The sequence below is a fragment of the Gymnogyps californianus genome, chromosome 2 (genome assembly GCF_018139145.2).
Source record: "Gymnogyps californianus isolate 813 chromosome 2, ASM1813914v2, whole genome shotgun sequence".
In the NCBI taxonomy this organism is placed as follows: domain Eukaryota; kingdom Metazoa; phylum Chordata; class Aves; order Accipitriformes; family Cathartidae; genus Gymnogyps; species Gymnogyps californianus.
The window spans coordinates 60,501,819-60,519,937 of record NC_059472.1 but is presented as its reverse complement, the minus strand read 5'-3'; the positions used below and the strand labels follow the sequence as shown (position 1 = coordinate 60,519,937).

Here is an 18,119-nt window from a genome sequence, read left to right as displayed (position 1 = left end):
GTTGCTAGCAAATAAGAATACTGTATTAATAACTGCTGGTGGAAGGTCACCAGTGATGAGGTACTGGGATTTAGGCCCAGATCCAAAGCTTACGAAGTCAATAGAAAGGCATGCACTTCACTGAAATCACAACAGTGAGCTTATGTTAGGCTTGCAAAGCTACAGCTGAAATACCTCTGCTAAAATGAAAAACCATGGGATTTGTTATGCCAAAATCAAAGGATAGGTATGCCTCCATGCACTGATTCTTCATGTGTGACCTTTATTTGCAGTCCAACAGTAAAGCCCTGTTTACAGTAATATTATATAAAGCTTATCTACCTCATGAGATTCTGATGTTAAGTTCTTCTCTGGCCCAAACTGTAGTATATATTTGATCACTCATATGTCCAGTGAATGTATGATATCCTGGTGAATGTATGATATCCTGGTTCAAAACTTAATGCCTGGTGAACTTAGCGTTGGGTTTTTTTGGTGGTTTGTTTTTGTGGGGTTTTTTTGGCAGGTGGGGGAGTTTAATGTCAAGAATTTGCTAGACTGCCAAGACACTAGCGCAAGGAAAAGAAGACTCCTTCCTCTTCCACTCTTTTGGTTTTATGTTATGATTAATTTGCCAACATTTTGTATTTAATATGGCAACATCTAGGGACAGGTTGCAAAATAGCCAAAATACAATCAGCAAGCCTTGAATACTTAAATGCTTCCATAAATACAACATTTGTAGCATTAATCCTCTTTCTCCAATTGATGATGAGTTTCCATAGTGAAAAACGTGCACTGATGTAGATCTGCACAGATTCTCCAATGAATTTGATATCCTAAGAATTTGGGGCTGTGCTGTTCCAACCGACTGCTGAGAATCTTCCTGAGGTCCCACCGCTGCACACAGTGTCATCCCTGATGTTTTTAAACCACTTTCACTGAAGATTGTTCGATAAAAATGCTACCGAAGTACGAATAGTCCCATTTGCTTCATATGCAGTGTCTGAGATATAGTCACGAATGGGCTTAAAATTACCCCTGTATGCAGCTGGCAGTTTTAAGGTGCAGTTTCGCAATCTACTTAAGCTGGCCTAAAACTGTGCTGCCCTGTTGTGTCTGCACGAGCAATTACGTAGCAATGAGACTGCCAACTGCTCCGACACAAAGGGGCTGGCAGGAGCACACAGCTGGGACAGAGAAAGAGTGCAGCACTGCGGCTTTTGGCAGTTGCTCCCTCCTGTCTCTCTGCTGACAGTGACACCAGGCACTTTTCAGCCTGTGAGGACTCCAGTCTTGCAGTGTTGGAGAACTCCACTAAAAAAGAAGAGTCTTTGTAACATGGAAAAAAAAGTCACTTCCTTTTCTACTTTGCTTGCGCAGTGTGATAAACTTAATCATATTAATTGTTAGTTTTAATAAAACCAGGATATTCTTGCTTGCTTGTTTGTGTTTTGTTGCTGTTACTTTTAATTAGTAACCATTCCTAAATTTAAAAAAATCTTAAAATAAATAAAAATAAAATTAATAGATAATAAAAAACTAGAAGTAAAACTTTTTAAAAAAATTAAAATAAAAATAAAAAAAACCAGTAAGAACAGTATCACCACATGCTGTTTTGCTCTTTTCTGTATACTCTACAATACAATTCCCCTGTATTCACTCAACCCCAAAAGATAGGAACTTAGATATCAAGCGTTTATACACTTTATGTTTCACCCGCTTTATTTGTCAAATGTTCATCAGCAACATCAGATTTCTCCCCCTAAAACTAGTTGGCTAGCTAACAGTGTGGGTTTTGTTTGTGTTCCTGTCAGGTGGGATTACACAGAGAGGAAGTGGACTTGGATATTGCAGAAGTCACCGTCACAGTCAGAGTGGGAGACCTGATTTGAAGGAATGATCCCTTCTCTCAGAATGCGGTATATGCTTCGTTCCAATACCTGTTTATCGTAAAGTGTGTGAGCTGTTCTTGGATGGCAGAGGGTCTAATTCCTTCCCTCTAATACAATTCATTTATGTGTGTAAGCTTCTGTGTGTGATTATATTAATGAAAAGTAACACGATTTCACCGGATGCCCCTAGTTTGGAACAAAAAGATGTTGTATGCTGAAACAGACAAGAGATTAGGTTATCTGAGAGTTGAGAGATTTTGGTTAGCATCCTTTAAAGGAGAAAAGGCCATTGCACCCATGTCTTCTCTGTGAAAGGTGGGTGCTTCTGAGCAACAGATTATTGCATTAAAGAGGATCCTCATGACCACTGCATTGTCCTCCAATGTGTTTTTGTTTGTCTGTTGTAAAAGAAGGAGCTGTGCATGAGGTATATTTCAAGAATTCACAATGGATTAGATCTACGAGTGGATTTAGATTAAGAAAAGTGTATCTTTCAGGCCACAGTTAGGTTTAGTCATGAAATAAGCACCGAGGCCTGCCAATATGGAGATTTCTGAGTGGTCAAGAACTCTCCCCCAAACTTGTGGTGCCTCTAAAATAAAACCTGTACTTTAAACTTAGGAGTTTATGTACTTTTGCTACTTGAGGAGTAAGGCAGAAGTTTCAAGAGTCCGTCATTACTGGACACCTAGTTACCTCAGTCCAGATCCTACCTAAATACCTGGCTCTTCTTGTGTGTGTGGAGCAATGTCTCATATTTGACAGCAGCATCTCATTCATTTATGAACTTTTGAATTATTATCCTCTTTGACACTGGCAAATATTTTGTGGCAGTCCAGCTGATTATTCTACTCTTCACTTCCATCTGTTAGCACTTGGCCTGTACTCAAGCAGGATAACGCTGCTAGCATTTTCAAGATCATTCAGATGGCTGATTTTGGTATCAATGCAGAATGCTATCCCTGAAGCAGTACACCAGAGCATATCACCAACAACAACCCATGATTTCTTACACGAAGAGCTTGAAGTGACAGCAAGGTCACTTTCCCATGAGTCAAAACTCATTTTCTTGGTAGATATTTTACAGCACCTTTTTCCTGCTGATAGCCCATCAGCCTTGCTTTTCAGCTATTCATAGTTACGAAGAATATTTGAAAATATAACAATATAATGCAATTTGTTGCCAGATGGCCAGTGTTTCTACAAATAAAAATGTAAGTGGTAACTTTTAATAGTTACTTTCACAATTAAGAGTTGTTCTGAAAGTGACCTTGATTTTACTGACCACTCTTTAAAGAGCATTATGCAATCAAGTAAGGCGGAATGCCAATGCAATTCAGGCTCATTTTATGCAAAAGAGTTGGTTACAACCCAAGGTCACTATTTCTAATTACCTTAATCCAACTCCTTTGAAGTTTGCTTCACTTAATTGTTTCTCCTGATACCAGTTGAATCCATGAGGTTTTGTTTTTGGTTTTCAGTTGTAGTACAAGTAACTATGGGTCTCTGCTGACTCTCGAAAATTACTAATAGAAAAATAACTGAATACTAGTTCTACCACTATTGTTATTTGGGGTTTTTTTTGAAGCAAAATTACTTGAAAATGGCAGAAAGTAAGTAGCCTATACTAGTTGAAATCATACATGGTTAAAGATGCTCTTGCTTTGCAATTGGCTTAGCAGAAAATCAGCCTTAAGTATTCTGCCAGTGCATCTTTGACAATGTGAAAGAGCTTCCGCAGAAAAAGTAAAATGCCTTACAAATAAGACTTTGTCAAAATGGTATCATTTGTGAATATATGGGGCCAGTCAATAATTTATTTTCATGCCTCTCCACAAATATCACATTGCAATTGAACACTGTATATGTAATGATCTCACCACAGGTCCCAGAGAGTGAGAAGGGCTCTTGGGAGAGCTTTACTCTTGCTTTTAACCTAACACAAGTCCTCCAAATGTTCTGCTCATTCAGAATTGCCTGACAATTTATGGGAGAAGTCATTCTCTGAGACTCTGAGACTCTGAGACCGACTCAGACCCAGAATGGGTCAGCCTTGGGAAAAACGTAATGGGTACAATGCAGATTACAATGGGGACAGAGGGAAAAAGATTTGGGAGGTTTTCATTTGTAGTGTATTCCACTCAGTTTCTACTGACTTAGAGGAATGTGGCCTTTATTGTGGCTTTACATTTCCCTTTGCTCTCTTCCCAGAATAACTTCCCCAGTAGCAGGAAAAGGCAGAATTGTAACAGATTCAAGGTCAGGGAATTATGTGCTGATCTTTGGTCATTATGCAAATTTCTTCTGATGGGAAGATATGATCCAGGCAATAATCAGTATTTTTCCCTCTTAAGCCAAGTCCATAGGGCACATCTGAAAGATTAGGATGGTTCCAGACGTAGTTCATCATTGATGGAAATGTGCATAATTTAATAATTTAATCCTTCTAAGGTGCTCTCCGTAGCACAAAGAAACAGAATCAGTACCCATAATGTATGGCCTTTATATATTCATATATTCATTTCAAGATAGTTATACATTGAGTGGCTTAAGAAATACTTAAATATGCAACTGTATTTTCTGAGATATTGGGGAAAAAAAAGAAAAGTTAGGAAGAATATAGGCTATGCCTGGGAAAAAGTGGTGACTCATGCGTCAGGATGTTTAAAACCCACGTCCTTTGAGGTACAGTTTATAAACATAGTAAATGGTAACACATATCCAAAAATCTCACACCCTTTCTTTTCTTAGAGTGCACTTACTACCAAAGAACAGCTTGGTATCACATCAGGCAGGTTACAAAATCAGGCTCTGAAAGTCATCACCGGCAATCCAAACTGCGATTCAAAACCGAGAATGGTGTTATACCTCTTGAATTTCGTGGGAGGACCACAGGCACCAAGCGGGCTAGCCAGCATTTTCTACTGACCCCTCACCGCATCACTGATCGTGAGCGAGTTGAGGGGCAGAGGTTTTTACACCTCATTACGGTTTTATATTTTACTTCGGAAGCCTTCAGCTAAAGCTGAATGAGACCCATTTTAATGCATCGCATAAAATAAAGTGCCTGCGCAGGGAGGTAGTTACAAAAAGTGGGACCGCTCCAACGAGCAGATGCGGCGTATCCCCGTGGTTTCTGAGATACGGGCACTGTTATGTATTTATTCCGCGCTGAGAGTTGCTACCCACAGGAGGGACGGCTCCTGCCGCCCTGCCCAGCCCTACCCTGCTCGCCGGCCCCCGGGCCGCCGCCGTGCCGTGCCCTGCCATTGCCCCGCCATCGCCCCCGGCTGGGAGCCGCGGGAGCCGGTCCGCGGCGAGGCGGCAGCTGCCGGCCGCCCGGCCGGCCACGGAGGCGACCCCCCGCGGCAGCTTTTCTTCCAGGGAGCCCTCTCACACCTGCCTGCTGCTCCCCGCTCCCCGCACCGGGACCCGCTCCACCCCCGCTCCCTCCCTCGCCGTCCCTCACCGCGGTCTCGGGGCAGCCGCCGCGGGAGCCGCCCGGTCGGCGCGGCCCCGCCTCCCCCCGCCGCCTCCGTCGCTCCCGGGCGCGGCCTCCCCCCGCTCCGGCCCCGGCCCTGCCCCCGGGCGCACCCGCCGCGCTCCGCTCCGCTCCGCTCCGCCGGCAGCCCGCTGCCGGGGCGCAGGGGCGGCGGTGGCATCCGCCGGCGGGAGCAGGGCTGGGCTCGGCGCTGGGAGCGGCGGGCAGCTCACGCAGTCGCAGGGAAGAGGAGCAGCCGGGAGCGCCGGCGGGGCCGGGAGCCCGCCCGCCTCCGGAGCACGGCGCGGAGGATCGGCACATCCCTGTTCCGCCGGGGGCGGCTCTGCCAACCCCCCCGCCGCCTCCCTTCCCTCCCTCCCTCCCTCCCTCCCTTCCCGCCCCTCGGGAGCGACATCCCTGCGAGTTTGCTTCGCTGCCCGCGCCCGTCGCTGGGCGCCCGCCGCCGCATCTCCCCCGCCATCAACTCTGGGGAGCCGCCGGCGGAGGGCAGGGACCCGAAGTTGCGGCCAGCCCGGGTGGAAAGTCGCGGCAGCGCAGAAGGGGCCGGAGCCGACCGCAGCCCGGCCCAGCCGAGCGGGGCCGGCGCGGCGCGGCGCGGCGCAGCGCGGCGCCACCCGCAGCTCCCCGGCCGGGGGCTGGCCCCGCTCCCCGGGCCGCGCTGGCCGGGGCAGAGCGACGCGGCCCCGCGGCAGCTGCCGGCCGCCCCGACCCCCGCCGGACCCGCTGCGGTAAGACGGGGTTACACTCGGGGACGCCGGGCGTGAGGAGGCGGAGGCTCCCGGCCGCGGCGAGGGAAGCGTGCGGGGCGCGCCCGCGGTCGCCGCCGAAACTTGTTCAAGTTGTGCGGCCCTGGGGCGGCGGGGAGGGGAGGCGGCGGCGGAGCCGGTGGCGGGCCCCCTCTGCTGGCCGCGGGCGGGGGGCGCCGCGGCGCGGGGCGGCGCGGGGGGAGGCGCCGGGGGGAGGCGCGGAGGGCGCTGCCAGGCGGCGTCCCGGGGCTGGCGGGGCGGGGGGCGCCCCTCGGGCGGCAGGGCGGCAGCCGCCGTGGGTCGATCTGTCTGGTTTCCCTCTTCGCGCCTTCGTTTCACCGGCAGGACCACGCGCGTGGTTTATACAGACGTATATTAGCATATTTATTTATTTATTTATCTGAGCTCCATTTAATTTTGGTGGCGTGTTTCAAATTTATTCTGTCGGATAGCTGCTGATAGCGTAATGGGAACATATGCCCTGAGACCTCGTAGTCACGCGGGTAAAAGGTGAAATAAAGCAAGCTTAAGTAGCCAGTATGAATTTCTGTTTTGCCAAAGATAAATTTTGTGGAACTTTGACAATGCTCCTTTTTTTTTAAATTTCTGCAAAAGAAAAGGTGTGTTAACTCATCTTTCCTAGCAAGGTAGCAGTAGTTTGTTATCTTTAGTACTTTAAATTTGTTCTGACACCTGTACAGCTTCAGAGAACTTTTGTTCCTGTTTCCACAGAAAGAGCCAACATGCAAGGTGGAAGAAAACCCGAAGCTGTTCTTTCAACAAAAAAGTATTGGCTTTCTGCCTCTTTCACATGTTTTCCTTTTGCTTCATAATGGAAGGAGCAGGATTATCTGAATCATTGAGGCAAAATTTGGGCATCATTGGCTGAAGATAAGATGAAAGACGACGTGAAAATATGTCGATACTCTGTGACTATTAATTCGGATACACCTTTCACAAACAGAGGGGAATAGTGGTTAAAAGCACTGCAGTTTCATCAAAAGGAGCTAATGGAGGATCTATGTTGATTTTTTTTTAAATGAATTTTTTTTCCTTCCCACTCTCCCATGAGTCCCAAAAGAGAAAGATGGAAAGAGTGTGCATGGAAATTGAGATAAGGGGAAGGCTGAAGACAGTAACTTCAGTTTTGGAATCTGTTTTCCAAGTGCTGTAAATTCCCTATTTCATCAAATATAACACATTGTTTTGAATAAATTATATCATTTTGTGGTCAGTAGAGTTTTTGTCAGCTCTAGAAGTGGAATGTGACCTGATTGAAAGCTTTTTAAAAAAGTAAATGTATGACTCCGATTGCTTTTTTCAAGCCAAGTTTTTCAAGTTATCAAGAGATAGTGTTTCAGTGTCTTACTGTGCATTGTCAACCTGTGTTTTATATGCATATCTTAGATATTTTACTTTTTCCCTGATTTTAGTATTTATGCTGTAGTGTTGTATTTGAGAAAAGTGTGAACAGACAAGGCGCCTGAGATTTAAGTTTTCAACAGCCTTGTTATTTCAATGTTGTAGCTCAGGTTACAAGTAATCTGAGTATCTGTTAGAATGCACAGTGCACGCTAAGTCTTTTCTCCTAAAAATATGCCTTAAGATGTTCGGTTTTGTACTAACTGGATCAAAGTTTGATATCTGAACATTGTGTTTTGTTAGGAAATGCATGCCTGGGGAAGAGGAGCTGCCTAATGGATCATGGCTCTGATGTTCACGGGGCATACTTTATTTCTAGCATTAATGATGTTTGCTGTCTTCACTTTTGAAGAATCTGTAAGCAATTACTCTGACTGGGTGACTTTCATAGAAAATGTAGATCAATATGAAAAACAGCAACTTGAAGGTCTTAGTGCTGAGCAGAAGCTGAAAAAAACAGCTCTTCACCCAAGCTTGTATTTCGACGCTGAAGATGTCCAGGCACTGAGGCAGAAGGCTCATACAAGCCATTCCCATCTATTTAGAGCCATCAGAAGTGCGGTGACGGTTATGCTATCCAACCCATTATACTACCTACCTCCACCCAAGCACGTTGATTTTGCTGCAAAGTGGAATGAGATTTATGGTAACAATCTGCCACCTCTAGCATTTTATTGTTTGCTGTGCCCCGAAGATAAAGCTGCGTTTGATTTTGCCCTAGAATATATGGATAGAATGGCTGGCTACAAAAACTGGTTGGTTGAGAATGCACCTGGAGATGAAGTGCCCCTCGGTCACTCCCTAACAGGATTTGCCACTGCTTTTGACTTCTTGTATAATTCACTGGAAAATGAGAGAAGGCAAAAATACCTGGAGAAGATATGGTCTGTAAGCAAGGAAATGTATGAGTACTCAAAGGTTCGTTCCTGGGGAAAGCAGCTTCTCCATAATCACCAAGCAACCAATATGCTTGCTTTGCTTATTGGGGCTTTAGTTGCAGGGGTGGACAAAGGATCTCAGGCAAATATTTGGAAACACACTGTTGTCGATGTGATGGAGAAAACAATGTTTCTGCTCAATCATATTGTAGACGGGTCTCTGGATGAGGGAGTAGCTTATGGGAGTTACACAGCCAAGTCAGTAACCCAGTACGTTTTCCTGGCCCAGCGCCACTTTGGTATTAACAAATTGGAGAATAACTGGCTCAAAATGCACTTTTGGTTTTACTATGCCACCCTATTACCAGGCTTTCAGAGGACTGTGGGCATAGCAGATTCTAATTACAACTGGTTTTATGGTCCTGAGAGCCAACTGGTTTTCTTGGATAAGTTTATCATGAAGAATGGAGCTGGCAACTGGCTGGCACAGCAGATTAGAAAACACAGGCCCAAGGACGGGCCAATGGTGCCATCCACTGCACAGAGGTGGAGCACACTACACACTGAATTTATATGGTACGCTGCTGAAATCACTCCTCAGCCACCTCCTGACTATGGTACTGCTAAAATGCACGTGTTTCCTAACTGGGGAGTTGTTACTTACGGGGCTGGATTGCCAAACAGTCAGACAAACACCTTTGTGTCCTTTAAGTCTGGAAAACTCGGTGGACGTGCTGTCTACGATATTGTTCACTTTCAACCGTATGCCTGGATTGATGGGTGGAGAAGTTTCAATCCGGGACATGAACATCCTGATCAGAACTCTTTCACTTTTGCTCCCAATGGGCAGGTGTTTGTATCTGAGGCTCTTTATGGACCTAAACTCAGCCACCTGAACAATGTCTTGGTCTTCGCTCCATCTCCTACAAGCCAGTGCAACCAGCCTTGGGAGGGACAGCTTGGTGAGTGTGCCCAGTGGCTGAAGTGGATTGGTGATGAGGTTGGAGACTCAACTGGAGAAATTATAACAGCCTCCCAGGCTGGAGACATGATGTTTGTGAGTGGTGAGGCGGTATCTGCTTACACATTAGCAATGAAATTGAAAAGTGTGTATCGTGTTTTGCTGCTCTTAAATTCTCAGACATTGTTAGTAGTAGACCATATCGAGAAGGAGGAAGACTCTCCTGTTAATTCTGTCAGTGCCTTTTTTCATAATCTTGACATTGATTTTAAATACATACCCTATAAATTTAAGAACAAATACAATGGAGCTATGATGGATGTGTGGGATGCCCACTACAAGATGTTTTGGTTTGATCATCATGGGAGTAGTCCTGTTGCTAGGATACAGGAGGCAGAACAAGCTGCTGAATTCAAAAAGCGATGGACTCAGTTTGTAAATGTTACCTTTCCAATGAAAAACACGCTTACAAGGATTGTTTACCTTTTCTATGGCCCATATGTCAACGTTTCTAACTGTAGACTCATAGATAATGCAAAATCTGGATTTCAGATTTCACTCAGTGTCAACAACACTGAAAATACCATCGCTATTGTGACTGACTATCAGAATTTAAAGACAAGGTTCGATTACTTGGGATTTGGTGGTTTTGCCAAAGTGGTTCATGAAAACAAAGTGACCAAGTTTGGTCTAGGTACTGAATCTGTGGAAAAACAGACAAAAAATAATAGGGTGGTTTTCCCATTTGGATTCAAAGTGAACATAATTGCAGGGTTAATTTTGGGTGTTAGTTTGGTCATACTGGCTTTTCAGTGGCGGTTTTACATATCCTTTGGTAAAATGTTGCGTTGGATCCTGATACTGGTTGTCACACTGTGGCTTATTGAATTGGTGGATGTGTGGAGCATGTGTACTCAGCCCATCTGTGCAAAATGGAGCAGTGACATGACAAGGCTAGAACATGATAAAGGCAATAAAGCCAAACAATTAGAAGGAAACCCCGTTGTTTTGCCAGATGTTATCATTACTTCACTTCCCGCTTCTGGTGCAGAAATTTTAAAACAGCTGTTTTTCAATAGTAGTGACTTCTTATACATCAGGATACCTACACCCTATCTCGAAATTCCTGAGACTGAATTTGAAATTGATTCCTTTGTAGATCCATGTGAATGGAAGGTTTCTGATGTCCAGAATGGTCATTTTCGTCTTATCCAAGGGTGGCTCCAGTCTCTAGTTCGAGGCACAAAGTTACATTTACAAAACATTCATTTATATGAAGCCAGCAGAAGTAAAATTGCTCAGCATTCTACCATAAGCAAAGACAAAAAGAAAAGATCCAAAAAGAGAGAATCTCTGTCAGAGCAAAGAAGCAGGGCAAGAGGGAGTCAAGATAAAGATGCTGAATATATTAGGGAACTGAGAAGACATCTCGTCTATTATCCTAATGCACGACTTGTGCTCAGTTTAAGTAGTGGGAGCTGGACATTAAAGCTTCCCTTCTTTCAGGAAATCCTAGGATCATCAATGAGAGCATTATATGTAGTAAGGGACCCACGGGCGTGGATCTATTCAATGTTGTACAAAAATAAGCCAAGCCTTTACTCCTTGAAAAATGTCCCACAACACTTGGCTGCAATGTTTAAAGGGGAGAATGGTAAAGGAAAATGTAGTTTAAATGAAGGCTATTCCTTTGAATATGAATCATTAAGAAAAGAACTTTCAAACTCTAATTCAAATGCTGTTTCTGTGTTGTCCTATTTATGGCTAGCAAACACAGCAGCAGCACTGAGAATAAATGGGGGCTTGCTGCCAACAAATTATCAGCTGGTCAAGTTTGAAGATATTGTGAGCTTTCCTCAGAAGACAGCTGAAACAATTTTTGCCTTTCTTGGTATTCCTCTTCCTCCTGCTAGCTTAAACCAAATATTATTTGCCACCTCCACCAGTCTTTTCTATCTTCCTTATGAAGGGGAAATTTCACCAAGTAGCATTCATGCCTGGAAACAAAACATGCCCAATGAAGAGATTAGACGGATTGAAGATATCTGTTGTTCTCTAATGGACCACTTAGGATACCCAAAGTTTATAGAATAAATGCTGCCGGTCAGCAGAAATTTGCACTAATGATCTCTGACTCCCAATTTGTGGATAAATATTAGAGAAGTTTGTTTATTCTTGTAAAATGTGTACAGTCTGCTACTTTCAGAGAGATTATTTTAAGAAAAAGATAGTTGTTCCTGCGACTGTGGGGGGTTTTTTTGTTTGGTTTGGTTTGGTTTGGTTTTTAAAAAAAACCTCGTAACTACTTTTGCTGCCTTTCAAAAAAAGCTGTGTGAACCTTTGTAGAACTACCAGCTGGGGACTCTATAGCTCAGGGGATTAATAATAGAATATGGAGCTTTTCACCTCCAGCTCACCAGTTTGACTCCAGCCCAAGTGGTTAGTTCCTGAAAGTACTTACCATCTGATGATTGTATGACAGCTTATATGAAATTAAACTGGTTAAAGTGGCCCAGTTCCCAATGGTGATAATTAGCCCCCTCGGACAGGTGTACTGGTGCATTCTAACTGTGTCTCACTGGTCACTATAGTGGTGCAAAATAAGCTGAGATTTAAGGCTGTTCAGCATCCCTTCAGCAGGAGGAAACAGTCAGAACATTTGAGTGAATCTAGTTCATTATTTACAGTCTCAGCAGACAGGCCCAGGACTGGAATGGACATGGATATTGAATGTCATCATAGGATATGGTTCCTTCAGCTCAGAGATGTGGCACTTAAGTTGGGTTTTGTGCTTTGACAAAAGAGAAGACTTCATTCTCCGTGTCTGACAATGTGCTACCCGTTGTGAGCCTGAAGTAAACTATCCAGAGAAAAAGAAATGGGACAAAATCTAAGAAACCAACAAGATCTCCCAAACAAGCAGTTAAATTTGGAGAAGATTTTGTGTAGTTTTGACCTGCCTCAACCTAACTTAATTTTGAAGGTTGTTAATATCTTGGCTCCTTGCACTGCTTTATCCTGTACCTCTTGTCTAAGAGGTTCTGCAAGGATTTTCTCTTTTTGAGTGAGACTCTTCCATCCTTCTTTGTTGTAACACATTTCTCTGCTGATTCTTGTGCATAATTTCACTGAGACCAGTGCAAATATTTGATGTCATTGTCAATGGCTTATTGTTGATGTCTGCATAAAATGGCAATCTGAGATTTAGAAGATCTTAAATAAATCTCCAGGTCTGTGTTGCTGAGGGATGTTTTGCTTTTCTGTATAATGAATTTCTGAAGTACAACCATTGCTAACCTCAGGTCTTCGTTCAGAGAGGAGAGAAATCTGAAAATCACCCGTCCCTCAGCCACTTCACATTTGAGTGATGTTTTCCTGCAGTAAACTATTTCCAAAGTTGTCTGATTTTTATCATGATTGGTGTTTCTTTAACATGGTGCTGTAATATGATATTGGTTTGGAAACAGATAGGCTTGATAGGATAGATGTGTCTTTGTCACAGCTTATTTTCTTCTTGAGTCATACTCTTCGTTTGCGCATGCCCATTAAGAAAAAAATTTCCCATTTCCCAATTTAACTTGCTCAGCATTCTTTGGAAATGCATGCATATTGTAAATGTCTGCAAATGTGTAAATCAGATCACAAAGAGACATCTGTTTCCTTTACCATCTGTTTTTTATTACAAATGGAATTGTCTGGAAATACACTTCAGTTGGTTTGTGGGAGCTGGGATCAGAGTTTTGGCTTATTATATTGAAATATGTATGTAATTACTATTTATATGGGTGGTAAGCATTAGACAATGTCAAAAGTGCAGTGAGTTTCTTTGTGGAGATTACAGGTACCCTTACTGATTTTTAACATAAAGGAGTTCTTACCTTTCCTTCCAATCTTACTGTTATGTCCCTGTCTTACCCCGCTGTCTTGTCCCTCCCATATGTACATTTCACATCCTTTGGAGCACGTTGTGATATCTCATTATGACCTAGATAAACGTAGCTCATCCTTGGCCAGTCATTAGTATGTCAAAATAGGCCTCTAGCACAATAAAGCTATTGATATTTTGCGGTCTCACTAACCATACTTAGCTGTCATTTACTAGCAGTAGGGTTTTTTCCCCCTTCACTCCTACGTTTCACCCCTGGCTAGGGGGAATGCCATGTTAAAGGAAATATTAAACAAGTTAATGTACACTGACATGTTAGTGAAACTTTGGTTTCCAAGTATCATTCTCTCACATTGGCTTTCTCAAAAAAAGGTATTGATGTCTGTACAGTCTGTACTTGACAGAATAAATTTCAGCATTTGCCTTCTATTTCCAGGATTTACACTCTAGAATCAGAACAAATAAAAAGGCTTTTCTCTGTCAGATGTTTTAGGGCAGCTGAAGGTAAGAATTAAGACTGACTGTGTATTTGTGGAAGCAGAAAGAGACCTTTAAATCCCTTCCTGAAAGTGCTATATGGAATGCCACAATAGCCTATAAACCAATTTTTTGTTTGGTTTTGAGGAGTTAGGGTGGACAGAATCATCTGTTGGGAGCATCATCTGTGCTGCTTTTGGAATACAGATTATCCCATGCACTTACATTCATAATAGCGTCGTCACTGTCTTTAATTATATGCAAGATTTAGGAGCTATTTCTTTTCTGTACTGTATTTTCCTGGTTCAAAGAATGCATAATCTATTATTCAGATTTCATTGCATTGTGTGTTCCTTATACAGATGTAAAAAGGTAGAAGAGAACTCTGTTCTTTATTTTTAGATCTTCTTGTGAGGGCATATGCATTATAGTCATTATGCTTAAAATATGTAAAAGGAAAAGCAGTGTCTTGAAAACAACAGAGTAGGAATGCATAAGGTATGGCAAGTGTCCAATTTTCAGTCAAATAATTGTTTTGTTGAGTTTTATATCATAAGTTACACGACCACTTGACCAAAGTTAGTACCAGACAGGAGATATCCCAGCTATAGAGCTGAATGACTTTGTGTTGAGATTGTGGCCTTCTACCTATATGAATAGCAACCCAAGACACAGCAGAAAGCTGAATAAACATGCATATGGTTGATGAGAATGCCCGCTAAAAGGTGCAGATCTGGGACTTTGTAGAATAAATTTCAGTGGCACCATCCATAAAATGACTGTTGTGGTATGGAGAAGCAGGAATACTGTGGAGGCCGGTGATAAAAAAAAAATAAAAAATAAACTTGCTTTTCTCTATTAAAGGATAGATTCCAATTTTATGTCTGTGCTGATCTTAAGTCAAATCGGTCATTAAATATATCTTTTTTTTCCTTATGCAAGTGTTCCCATTGAGACTAGTATGGCTCTGTGTATAAAGAATATGAGTGCAATTTTATAACATGAAATTATTTTGTGGGTGTACGGAGTTATCCTCAAAATTCTCTTCTGTCACTAGCATCCAGAGGAAGAATGGTCACTACATAGACACGGACATTAACCTCCCCTTTCTCGGTCTAGTAATGTTTAAGGCTGTCAGTAAAATATTGAAAAGTGTTCTGACACTTTCAGTTACACTTTCATAAAGATGCTCATGAAAACTAGTCTGAGTACTTTATCTTAACTTTGCTTCCTTTTTCTCCCTGTGTTAAATGTTGATAATTATTTGTACTATATTGTAGTTTGAACTGTCCAATTATGAGACAACTAAGATTTTGACGTATTTTAAAAAGGCAGGCTTTATTTAAATGCTTATATCTCTGAATCCTATTTGGAAGCCTAAGACAAATAAATGCCGAGGAAAACATTTCAGTTATTTGCTTACTTCATAACTAAGTGACATTGGCCCTGGGGAGATGCACATGGGTCTTGGCATTCAGAGTTCTATCAAACTGCATGAATCTATAGTCTCTGAGCATACCTAAATGCCTGTATTGCTCCCAGTAGGCTTTTTCCAAGAGCGATGTCTGTGGAGATGAGCCTCAGTATCATGGTCAGATTGGTTCCTTTCTCCCTCTTAGCACGCAGCTGGCATGCAGTTCTTGTCGGATTTATGTTTGAACAGTTAATTTTCCAGATCCAGAGTTGAATTTCTGTACAAGATCCTCAATTATATGTAAAATATATTGCACAACTCATTTGACAGTGTAATACTGTTCTGATAGTGTTAGAATGCAAATCAAAAAATGCACTTCAGGTTTTATAAAGTTATTGGTAACTGATTTGTAAAGCTGCAGTCATGGATCAGATTTTTTTTTAACCATAAAAATGGTATCACTTGCTGTTGAAACTTAATGATGTGACTGCTAGGGGAGTCCTGGCTCTGCCTGACAGTCAATTATTTCCATTATTAGTCTAGAGACATTATTTATTTGATGAACATGAACATACATAATCTAGAATATAATACTGCATTTGCTGAAAACATTTGAAGTGCACAGTTCAAGATTAAGGATAAAAATATGTTACCTCAATATTTCTGTAAGTTACAAAAATTAGCCCCTTTGTGAGTGGCCCATATGTTGGGTTCCATATGTTGGAATATTTTATAATTAGAAACTGTGATATTTATTAGGTGACTTAGAAGTAATTTATCAAAATGATTTATTTTTAATTACACATAAAATTATTTTCTTCAAGAGGATAAGTACTGGATCTTAACACTTCTATGATCAGGGCATCATAAGCTTTCCTTCCTTTCTCTGGACTCCCTTTTAGCTTTGGTTCAGACTAAAACCTTTGTTTAAATCTCATCATGAATGGGCTGTTTTCCGAGTGAGGAGTCTGTCTGGAAACTCATAGTCTCAAATTCCATTTCATTGCATTTCAGTGTGGAATATCATGGACTATGAGTCATGGATCAAATCCCTAAATTGTGAGCTGTTCAGAATTGGGCCATAAGTGGGATCATGCCTTGCTGACCTCAATGAATGTTGTGCCATTGACTTCAACAGGGCCAAAATACTATCATCTACTATCATCAAACTATTATCATCTACTTAGCCTGAATATTCTGAAACAGCAGAAATTACAGGAAGGAAATACCTCAAATGATCATGAGAGATTACTGTTCTTGTTATTTGATGAAAAAAGGAAATGCATTTTAATAATGTAAGAAATATAAATTGCTCTTTAACCCTAATCAAAGCTACCTGTAGGCTGTCTGATAAATTTATAAACTCATAAAAGGAGGTATAGAAACAGATATTCAAAACAATGTACAAAGCAGTTTCAAATGTCAGGCCTTTGATTTTCTTTAGTGAGGAGAAATTTGCTGATATATGATCTACACTACCCTCATAAAGGATGTGAATGGGTAATCTTGTGCTGTCTCAGAAAATACTTAATAATGGGAAAGTGCTGTTTCACATTACCGAAATGATACTATTTTAAATTAAACTATACGTCTTTTGAGCTGACAATATGCTGAGAGTTATATGCGATGTAGGAGAACAAAGACAGTCTGATTTCATTCACACCTGTCTAACACAGTAATTTCTGAAAGGTTCTTCATTTATGCTGGTATAAACTCAACATTTAGTTTACTGTCTTTACTGAGAAAGATGTTGTGGTGTTTAAGAACACGACCTGAATTAATCTATCTCACATTAGGTAATTTGACTTTCACACCTAAATAAGGAGCATTGTCACTCTAGAATCAATGGAAAGTGAGTGTCGCCTCAAAAGGTAAATCAGACATTGCTTACCTTTTTGTAAATCCTCAAAAGCCAAGGGTGACTAAACTCTTACTTTAGATGCCCACTGAAAGGTCTCAAAGGAAGTGGAGTGAATTTGGCTTTAAATGTTTGTGGTCTTACATCTAAGTAGATTTCTGTGTCTGAGCAGTTTTAGTGCATACACTGTCCAAACAAAAATTTATGAAACATCCTGCATAAAATAAAACTGTTGTTAGTAAAATAATACTTTTGTGTTATCCTTTTTTTTTTTCCTTAAATTATTTCACCACTTAGGATATCACAAAACTTTGTGATGTGGTCAAGTGTATGTATTTAAATTTTAAAAATATTGCTATTTTTGTTTGTTTTGAATATGGGAGCCACTGTTATCTTTCAGAAAATATTGATGGCAAGACCTGATTCTGTCTGCCCTTGGATGCACAGTAAGTATGTTTGGTGTTAAGTAAAAGACCACAAAATAGCTATATTCCTAGAACAAAAAGGGTGATTTCCCGCTCAGTTCTCAGGAACTGGACAACTGGTGCAATCCATAATTTTGAATTCTCTTAGTCTATAAACACTGTAGCTATATGCAGACAGTATATTTAGAATAGTGCTTCTTCTAATTCCTGAACTATACCCAGGAATTTTTTCAGGGACTGATATTTGGCCCAGAGACCATTCTAACAATTTAAGAGTGTAGGTAAGCAAGTTCCAGCAGCCTTGAATGTTCTTTTGTGTGTTTAATTTAAAAAAACAAAAGACACATAATCAACTGGAATAGCTGCAGGCCTCTGGTGCTCTCTTACTGAATGTGGGCTGGCGCAGGCAGTAGCTATCAGATCCAGAAGCACAGGTAGTTCAGCATCCTTATTGCTGCAAAGGTCTATAACCCACTGCAGGTGCATCTGAGCTGCAGCTAGTTTCCTGCAGCAGAGTTTTGCAGGTTCAACTAACTGATTTTTTTTGTTCATTCAATTTAGCAAAAGGTGCTTGGGATGTACCTTAAACATAGGAGCAAGAATAAGACCTGATTCTCTCTCTCCTGTGAACTTCAGCATGTTGTAAAGCAAAGGTTTTCATGTTTTTGAGTCTTGA

The 18,119-nt window shown here is 41.8% G+C and overlaps 1 protein-coding gene across 1 annotated transcript; it reads left to right on the top strand.

The window, feature by feature from the left end:
* Positions 1 to 7,826: 7,826 nt before the first annotated feature.
* Positions 7,827 to 11,630, top strand: DSEL (dermatan sulfate epimerase like). Its single transcript, XM_050891723.1, has one exon. The coding sequence runs from the start codon at positions 7,827 to 7,829 to the stop codon at positions 11,475 to 11,477; it is 3,651 nt and encodes a 1,216-aa protein (XP_050747680.1). The 3' UTR covers positions 11,478 to 11,630.
* Positions 11,631 to 18,119: the final 6,489 nt, after the last annotated feature.

Coding starts and splice junctions, on each gene's coding strand:
- DSEL (XM_050891723.1), top strand. CDS start 7,827: ATGGCTCTGATGTTCACGGGGCATACTTTATTTCTAGCATTAATGATG.